We start from the raw sequence: 10000 nt of genomic DNA, 5'->3' as shown, positions 1-10000 counted from the left end.
GTGTCTGGGGTCAGGTTTTTCTGGGGTCAGGTCTGTCAGGGGTCAGGTGTGTCTAGGGTCAGGGGTCAGGGGTGTCTGGGGTCAGGGGTGTCTGGGGTCAGGGGTGTCTGAGGTCAGGGCTGTCTGAGGTCAGGGGTGTCTGGGGTCATGGGTGTCTGGGGTCAGGTGTGTCTGAGGTCAGGTGTGTCTGGGGTCAGGGGTCACGGGGTCACAGGTCATGGGTCACGGGGGTCACAGGTCACGCCGCCCGCGCTCACCTGCAGGAAGGGCACGAAGTCTTCGGGCACCAGGTAGTTGCAGCCGGGGCCCATGAGCAGGTGCACGAACCTGGCCGCGTCGTCGTGACAGGTGTGGAGGATCCTAGAAGGGACGGACGGACGGACGGACGGCCTGAGCCGGGTGCATGGTGGGAAGCTGGGGGGACACCCCCCCCCCCCCCCCCCCCCCCCGCACAGGCACTCACGTACTTCCTCCAGACGGCCACGAACTTGTGCACGGACACGGAGCCCGCGCGGTCCCCGCCGGCCGCGTAGAACAGCGGGGCTTTCCAGTACAGCGGGCAGCCGCAGGCCTGGGGCCGGGGGGACACGGCGGTCACGGGGCGCCCCGAAAACGCCCTCCCGTGTGTGAGCCGTGGGGGGGTCCCCGAGAACGCCCTCCCGTGTGGCTGAGCCGTGGGGGCACCCCGAAACCGTCTTTCTGTGTCTCTGAGCCGTGGGGGGATCCCCGAAACTGTCTTTCTGTGTCTCTGAGCCATGGGGGGACCCCCGAAACCATCTTTCTTTGTCTATGAGCCGTGGGGGGACCCCAAAACTGTCTTTCTGTGTCTCTGAGCCATGGGGGGATCCCCGAAACTGTCTTTGTGTGTGTCTCTGAGCCATGGGGGGACCCCCGAAACCATCTTTCTTTGTCTATGAGCCGTGGGGGGACCCCAAAACTGTCTTTCTGTGTCTCTGAGCCATGGGGGGATCCCCGAAACTGTCTTTGTGTGTCTCTGAGCCATGGGGGGATCCCCAAAACTGCCCTCCCAAGTCTCTGAGCCATGGGGGGGCACCCCGAAACCGTGTTTGTGTGTGTCTGAGCCATGGGGGGGACCCCAAAACTGTCTTTGTGTGTGTGTCTGAGCCATGGGGGGATCCCCGAAACCGTCTTTCTGTCTCTCTGAGCCGTGGGGGATCCCTGAAACCGTCTTCCTGTGTGTCTGAGCCATGGGGGGACCCTGAAACCGTCTTCCTGTGTCTCTGAGCCGTGGGGGCGCCCCGACTCCGCCCCAGGCGCCCACCTTGGCCACGGCGCCCATGTCCCGGGCCGTGGCCCTCTCCTGCGGCAGGCGGGCGAAGGCGGCCTCCACGCGGGCGATGCCGGCGTCCACGTCCCCGGCCCGCGGCGGCGGCCGGCCCAGCGGGAAGTGGAAGCTGGGGATCCTGCGGCTGCCGGCGGGCGGCGGCGGGCTCGGGGGGGCCGCCCGGCGGCTCTGCGCCTGCGGAGGAAGGTTCCGGAAGGAGGAGCGGTGAGCGCGGGTCACCCCCGACCCCCCCCCGTCCGTGGCTCCATCCCTCCCCCAGACCACGGGCCGGACGGACGGACGGACAGGGCCGGGAGAGGTGGAAGGTCCAGGGGGGAAACCGAGGCACGGGGGGGGGGGGGAGCCCAGGACGGCGTGGGAGGTGGGCAGGCCCAGACGCACGGACACAGACAGACAGACAGACAGACGACAGACAGACACAGACAGACAGACACAGACAGACACAGACAGACACAGACAGACAGACACAGACAGACACAGACAGACAGACACAGACAGACAGACACAGACAGACACAGACAGACACAGACAGACAGACAGACACAGACAGACACAGACAGACAGACACAGACAGACACAGACAGACACAGACAGACACAGACAGACAGACAGACACAGACAGACACAGACACAGACAGACAGACAGACACAGACAGACACAGACAGACAGACAGACACAGACAGACACAGACAGACACAGACACAGACAGACAGACACAGACAGACAGACAGAAACAGACAGTCAGACATGGACAGACGGACAGACAGACAGACGGACACACAGATGGACAGACGGATGGACGGACGGACATGGACAGACAGACGGACACAGAGGGAGGGACAGACGGACAGACAGATGGACACGGACGGACGGACACACAGACAGACAGAGGCAGGGACAGATGGATGGATGGACGGACAGACAGACAGACCGAGACCCACAGACAGAGAGACACATGGACAGAAGGACAGAGACACAGACAGACAGACGGACAGAGATACAGACACAGACACATGGACAGAGGGATCCAGACAGACAGACAGACACAGAGACAAACGCAGACAGACAGACAGACAGAGACACACAGACAGACCCAGACAGACAGACGGACAGGCCCACTGCGGCCTGGACAGACAGACAGACAGGCCCACTGTGGTGTGGACAGACAGACGGATGGACAGGCCCACTGCAGCCTGCACAGACAGACGGACAGGCCCACTGCGACCTGGACAGACAGACAGGCCCACTGCGACCTGGACAGACAGACGGACAGGCCCACTGCGACCTGGACAGACAGACAGACGGACAGGCCCACTGTGGTGTGGACAGACAGACGGACAGGCCCACTGCGACCTGGACAGACAGACGGACAGGCCCACTGCGACCTGGACAGACAGACGGACAGGCCCACTGCGACCTGGACAGACAGACGGACAGGCCCACTGCGACCTGGACAGACAGACAGACGGACAGGCCCACTGTGACCTGGACAGACAGACGGACAGGCCCACTGCGGCCTGGACAGACAGACGGACAGGCCCACTGCGACCTGGACAGACAGACGGAAAGGCCCACTGCGGCCTGGACAGACAGACGGACAGGCCCACTGTGGTGTGGACAGACAGACGGATGGACAGGCCCACTGCAGCCTGGACAGAAGACGGACAGGCCCACTGCGACCTGGACAGACAGACGCACAGGCCCACTGCGACCTGGACAGACAGACGGACAGGCCCACTGTGGTGTGGACAGACAGACGGACAGGCCCACTGCGACCTGGACAGACAGACGGACAGGCCCACTGCGACCTGGACAGACAGACAGACAGGCCCACTGTGGTGTGGACAGACAGACGGACAGGCCCACTGCGACCTGGACAGACAGACGGACAGGCCCACTGTGGTGTGGACAGACAGATGGACAGGCCCGCTGTGGGGTGGACAGACAGACGGACAGGCCCACTGCGACCTGGACAGACAGACAGACGGACAGGCCCACTGCGACCTGGACAGACAGACAGACAGGCCCACTGAGACCTGGACAGACAGACGGACAGGCCCACTGCGACCTGGACAGACAGACGGACAGGCCCACTGCGACCTGGACAGACAGACGGACGGACAGGCCCACTGTGACCTGGACAGACAGACGGACAGGCCCACTGCGGCGTGGACAGACAGACGGACGGACAGGCCCACTGTGACCTGGACAGACAGACGGACAGGCCCACTGTGGTGTGGACAGACAGATGGACAGGCCCACTGTGGTGTGAACAGACAGACGGACAGGCCCACTGCGACCTGGACAGACAGACGGACAGGCCCACTGCAACCTGGACAGACAGACGGACAGGCCCACTGCAGCCTGGACAGACAGACGGACGGACAGGCCCACTGAGACCTGGACAGACAGACGGACAGGCCCACTGCGACCTGGACAGACAGACGGACAGGCCCACTGAGACCTGGACAGACAGACGGACAGACAGGCCCACTGCGAGCTGGACAGACAGACGGACAGGCCCACTGAGACCTGGACAGACAGACAGACGGACAGGCCCACTGCGACCTGGACAGACAGACAGACAGGCCCACTGCGACCTGGACAGACAGACGGACAGGCCCACTGCGGCCTGGACAGACAGACGGACAGGCCCACTGCGGCCTGGACAGACAGACGGACAGGCCCACTGCGGCCTGGACAGACAGACGGACAGGCCCACTGCGGCCTGGACAGACAGACGGACAGGCCCACTGCGGCCTGGACAGACAGACGGACAGGCCCACTGCGAGCTGGACAGACAGACAGACGGACAGGCCCACTGCGGCCTGGACAGACGGACGGACAGGCCCACTGCGAGCTGGACAGACAGACAGACGGACAGGCCCACTGCGGCCTGGACAGACAGACAGACGGACAGGCCCACTGCGACCTGGACAGACAGACGGACAGGCCCACTGCGGCCTGGACAGACAGACGGACAGGCCCACTGCGACCTGGACAGACAGACAGACAGGCCCGCTGTGGGGTGGACAGACAGACGGACAGGCCCACTGCGACCTGGACAGACAGACAGACAGGCCCACTGCGGCCTGGACAGACAGACGGACAGGCCCACTGCGGCCTGGACAGACAGACGGACAGGCCCACTGCGGCCTGGACAGACAGACGGACAGGCCCACTGCGAGCTGGACAGACAGACAGACGGACAGGCCCACTGCGGCCTGGACAGACAGACGGACAGGCCCACTGCGAGCTGGACAGACAGACAGACGGACAGGCCCACTGCGGCCTGGACAGACAGACAGACGGACAGGCCCACTGCGACCTGGACAGACAGACGGACAGGCCCACTGCGGCCTGGACAGACGGACGGACAGGCCCACTGCGAGCTGGACAGACAGACAGACGGACAGGCCCACTGCGGCCTGGACAGACAGACAGACGGACAGGCCCACTGCGACCTGGACAGACAGACGGACAGGCCCACTGCGGCCTGGACAGACAGACGGACAGGCCCACTGCGACCTGGACAGACAGACAGACAGGCCCGCTGTGGGGTGGACAGACAGACGGACAGGCCCACTGCGACCTGGACAGACAGACAGACAGGCCCACTGCGGCCTGGACAGACAGACGGACAGGCCCACTGCGGCCTGGACAGACAGACGGACAGGCCCACTGCGGCCTGGACAGACAGACGGACAGGCCCACTGCGAGCTGGACAGACAGACAGACGGACAGGCCCACTGCGGCCTGGACAGACAGACGGACAGGCCCACTGCGAGCTGGACAGACAGACAGACGGACAGGCCCACTGCGGCCTGGACAGACAGACAGACGGACAGGCCCACTGCGACCTGGACAGACAGACGGACAGGCCCACTGCGGCCTGGACAGACAGACGGACAGGCCCACTGCGACCTGGACACATGGACGGAGACAGACAGTCCCACTGTGGTGTGGACAGACGGACGGACAGGCGGGCCCACTGCGGGGTGGACACACAGACGGACACACACAGAGACAGACAGACACACACACAGACAGACACACAGACACACAGACATACAGACACACGGACACCATGGGAGAAGAGAAGGAGGAGGTGCGGGGTGGACAGACAGACAGACGGACAGGCTCACTACAGGGTGGACAGACCGACGGACAGGCCTGCTGGGGGGGGGGGGGCACCGGAATCGCCCCGAGCACAGAGCAGGCCAGCGCCGGCCGGGGGGTTGCACAGCGCCGGCCGGGCCGGAGGGAGGCAGGGACGGACGGACGGACGGACGCACCCACCTGCTGCGCGGCCCGCAGCCGCCTCCTGACGCGCGAGGGCAGCACCAGGTCGCCGCCCCGGGCCAGCAGGGCCAGCTCCCCGCGCAGGTCGGGGGCCGCGGCCCGCCACGACCCCCGACCCCCGACCCCGGCGGCCGGCCTGGGCTCGGCCTGCGGCGGCGGCCGGAGCCACCGAGGCCTGGCCGGGTCCATAGGCCGCAGGGAGGAGGAGGAGGAGGGGCCGGCCGTCCGTCCGTCCGTCCGTCCGTCCACCCCCGCCCCCGGCACGCCCCGGCCCAGGACGGATTTAGCTCGCAGCTGCTGCCGCAGGCCGGGCCGGCCGGGGGGAGGGACAGACGGACGGGGGGGGGGAGGGGGCGGACAGGGGGACGCCGGGGACACACGCACACACCCCGGACAGACGGACGGATGGACAGGCGGACGGACGGACGGGCGGACGGACGGACGGACGGGCGGACGGACGGACAGGCGGACGGACAGATGGACGGACAGATGGACGGACGGACAGACGGGCGGACGGGTGGACGGACAGACAGATGGACGGACGGACGGACGGACGGACGGACAGACGGATGAGCGGACGGACAGACGGACGGACGGGCGGACGGACGGACAGATGGATGGACGGACGGGCGGACGGACGGACGGACGGACGGGCAGGCGGACGGACGGACTAATGGGCAGACGGACAGACGGACGGACGGATGGACGGACGGACAAACAGACGGACCGACGGACGGACGGACGGGCGGACGGACAGACGGACGGACAGACAGACAGACGGACGGACGGGCGGATGGACGGACGGACGGACGGACAGCGGCCACAGGCCCGGGCGGAACCGACAACGCCACAGACAGACAGACAGCGTCCGTGTGTCCTGCATCCGTGTGTCCTGTGTCTGTCTGTCCTGCGTCTGTGTGTCCTGCATCCGTCTGTCCTGCGTCCGTGTGTCCTGTGTCTGTCTGTCCTGTGTCCATCTGTCCTGTGTCTGTCTGTCCTGTGTCTGTCTGTCCTGTGTCTGTCTGTCCTGTGTCCGTGTGTCCTGTGTCCGTGTGTCCTGTGTCTGTCTGTCCTGTGTCTGTCTGTCCTGTGTCTGTCTGTCCTGTGTCTGTGTGTCCTGTGTCTGTCTGTCCTGTGTCTGTCTGTCCTGTGTCTGTGTGTCCTGTGTCCGTGTGTCCTGTGTCTGTCTGTCCTGTGTCTGTCTGTCCTGTGTCTGTGTGTCCTGTGTCCGTGTGTCCTGTGTCTGTCTGTCCTGTGTCTGTCTGTCCTGTGTCTGTCTGTCCTCTGTCTCTCCGTCAGTGTGTCCTCCGTCTCTCCGTCTGTCCGTCAGTCTGTCCTCTGTCTCTACATCTGTCTGTCCTCCGTCTCTCTGTCTGTCCTCCGTCTCTCCGTCTGTCTGTCTCTCCGTCTGTCTGTCCTCCGTCTCTCCGTCTGTCTGTCCTCCGTCTGTCCGTCTGTCTGTCTCTCCGTCTGTCTGTCCTCCGTCTCTCCGTCTGTCTGTCCTCCGTCTGTCTGTCTGTCTGTCTTCTGTTTCTCTGTCTGTCCATCCTGTGTCTCTCCATCTGTCCGTCTATCTCTCCGTGTCTCGGTCTGTCTGTCCATCTGTCCGTTCTCCGTCTCTAGTCCTCCCTTCCCCGTCCTCATCCGTGATCCCTCCCTGTCAGCCCCGGAAGGTTCCGCTGAACGAGCGCCGCCGACCCCCGCTCGGCGAGCTGGGGGGGGCGGTGGAGGGTCAGAGGTCGCCGACCCTTCACCCCGGGTGGACAGGGATCAGGAGGAGGAGGGATCAGGGTTCAGGGGTCACGGGCATCAGGAGTCGGGGTCACGGGGTCAGGGGTAACAGGGGTCAGGGGTCAGGGGGTCACAGGGGTTAGGGGTCACGGGGGGTCAGGGATCATGATGGTTACAGGGGTTAGGGGTCACGGGGTCAGGGGTCACAGGGTCACGGTGTCAGGGTTCATAGGGGTCACGGGGTCAGGGGTCAGGGGGTCATGGTGGTCAGGGGTCATGGCTGTCACAGGGGTCAGGGGTCACGGGGTCAGGGGTCACAGGGTCACGGGTGCTCGGGGTCACAGGGGTCACGGGGTCAGGAGGAGGAGGGTTCAGGGATCAGGAGGAGGGCTCAGCGGTCAGGGTCAGGGGTCACGGGGTCACGGGGGTCAGGGGTCATGGGGGTCACGGGGTCAGGGTCACGGGGGTCAGGGGTCTCAGGGAACACGGGGTCAGGGGTCACGGGGTCACGGGGTCAGGGGTCATGAGGGTCACGGGGTCAGGGTCACGGGGGTCAGGGGTCTCAGGGAACACGGGGTCAGGGTCACGGGGTCACGGGGGTCAGGGGTCATTGGGACACAGGGGTCAGGGGTCACGAAATCAGGGGTCACGGGGGTCACGGGGGTCAGGGATCACGGGGTCAGGGGTCACGCCGATCCCCCCCCTCCCTCCCCCCCCCCTCCCCAAAGCGCCTCACTTACGCCTGGAGGCCGCGCCGAGGGCGGCGGGCTGCGCACTGCGCAGGCGCGGGCGGCGGGAGCCGGGCTGGGACGCAGCGCGCAGGCGCGGGCGGGCGCGGGCGGGGGCGCCGCGCAGGCGCAGTGGGCCGGCGCCGCGGCCGTGGGAGGCCCCGCGCAGGCGCAGTGGGCCGGCGCCGCGGCGCTGGGAGGCCCCGCGCAGGCGCAGTGGGCGCGCGCGGCGGGCCCCGGCTCCGCGCATGCGCGCACGCGGCGCAGGCCCCGGCGCAGCAGGCGCTGCGTGTCGGGCTCGCTCAGCCAGCGCAGGAACAGCTCGTCCACCTTGCGCCGCAGCGCGGGCCGCAGCGCCATGACGTCAGCGCGCCCGCCCGCGCCCGCGGCGCGCCCCGAACGCGTCACAGCCCGCCGCGCCCAATCCCCGGCGCGCCGCGGCGTCGCCAGCCCCCCGCGTCACTCCCCGGCGCCGCCGAGCGGGCCGCGGCGCATGCGCAGCACACGAGAGCACACGGGGAGGGGCGCGGGAGAGGGCTGCGCATGCGCGCTGCGGGCCGTGGCGCATGCGCAGAACGTAGGAGGAGATAGGAGTGAAGTAGACGGTGGCGCGTACGCCGTACGGGCCCTCGCGCATGCGCAGAAGGCTGAACGAGCTACGGGCCGGCGAGCACGATTGCGCATGCGCGTTGCGGGCCGTGGCGCATGCGCACAACACTGGAGGAGACAGGGACGGGGGAGGACGGTTACGCGTGCGCCGTACGGGCCCGCGCGCATGCGCAGAAGGCTGAACGACCTAGGGGCCGGCGAGCAGGGTTGCGCATGCGCCCTGCGGGCCGTGGCGCATGCGCAGAAGGCTGAACGAGCTAGGGACGGGGGAGCACCGTTGCGCATGCGCCGAGCGAGTCGTGGCGCATGCGCAGAACACAAAAGGACACGGGGGGGCGCAGGGGAGGGTTGCGCATGCGTCCAGGGGGCCGTGGCGCATGCGCAGAACACTGGAGGAGACAGGGGCGGGGCAGCACCGTTGCGCATGCGCGGAGGGGGCAGTGGCGCATGCGCAGAAGGCTGAACGAGCTAGGAGCGGGGGAGCAGGGCTGCGCATGCGCCCTGTCGGCCGTGGCGCATGCGCAGAACACGAAAGGACACAGGGACGCAGGGGAGGGTTGCGCATGCGCGGTGCGGGCCGGGGCGCATGCGCAGAAGGTTGGAGGACACGGGGGGGGGAGAGAGCAGCGCTGCGCATGCGCGGCGGGGAATGCTCCGTCAGGAGGGGGCGGGGCCGGGCTGGCGCATGCGCAGTGGCGTCTGTGTGAGGCCACGCCCCCGCGCTGTGTGAGGCCACGCCCCCGCGCTGTGTGAGGCCACGCCCCCGCGCTGTGTGAGGCCACGCCCCCGCGCTGTGTGTGTGAGGCCACGCCCCCGCGCTGTGTGAGGCCACGCCCCCGCGCTGTGTGTGTGAGGCCACGCCCCCGCGCTGTGTGAGGCCACGCCCCGCGCTGTGTGAGGCCACGCCCCCGCGCTGTGTGTGTGAGGCCACGCCCCCGCGCTGTGTGTGTGAGGCCACGCCCCCGCGCTGTGTGTGTGAGGCCACGCCCCCGCGCTGTGTGAGGCCACGCCCCCGCGCGCTGTGTGTGTGAGGCCACGCCCCCGCGCTGTGTGAGGCCACGCCCCCCCGCTGTGTGTGAGAGGCCACGCCCCCGCGCTGTGTGTGAGGCCACGCCCCCGCGCGCTGTGTGAGGCCACGCCCCCGCGCGCTGTGTGAGGCCACGCCCCCGCGCTGTGTGTGTGAGGCCACGCCCCCGCGCGCTGTGTGAGGCCACGCCCCCGCGCTGTGTGTGTGAGGCCACGCCCCCGCGCTGTGTGTGTGAGGCCACGCCCCCGCGCTGTGTGTGTGAGGCCACGCCCCCGCGCGCTGTGTGTGTGAGGCCA

At 67.5% G+C, this 10000-nt stretch overlaps 1 protein-coding gene across 1 annotated transcript in view; it reads right to left on the bottom strand.

The window, feature by feature from the left end:
- LOC122101223 (serine/threonine-protein phosphatase 2A regulatory subunit B'' subunit beta-like) overlaps nt 1-8428 on the bottom strand; it is a 15356-nt gene extending 6928 nt beyond the window's left edge. Inside the window, exons 1-6 of the mRNA XM_042671550.1 lie at nt 8077-8428; nt 7548-7620; nt 5607-5784; nt 1283-1480; nt 468-571; nt 258-360 (exon numbers count right to left, since the gene is read on the bottom strand). Of these exons, the coding sequence (XP_042527484.1) occupies nt 258-360; nt 468-571; nt 1283-1480; nt 5607-5784; nt 7548-7620; nt 8077-8428 (1008 nt within the window). The remainder of the gene's footprint in view (nt 1-257; nt 361-467; nt 572-1282; nt 1481-5606; nt 5785-7547; nt 7621-8076) is intronic.
- Between the last annotated feature and the right edge of the window lie 1572 nt (nt 8429-10000).

The sequence above is a fragment of the Dipodomys spectabilis genome, unplaced genomic scaffold (genome assembly GCF_019054845.1).
Source record: "Dipodomys spectabilis isolate Male_0828 unplaced genomic scaffold, ASM1905484v1 ptg000642l, whole genome shotgun sequence".
Classification (NCBI taxonomy): domain Eukaryota; kingdom Metazoa; phylum Chordata; class Mammalia; order Rodentia; family Heteromyidae; genus Dipodomys; species Dipodomys spectabilis.
This window is presented reverse-complemented; position numbering and strand designations above follow the sequence as displayed.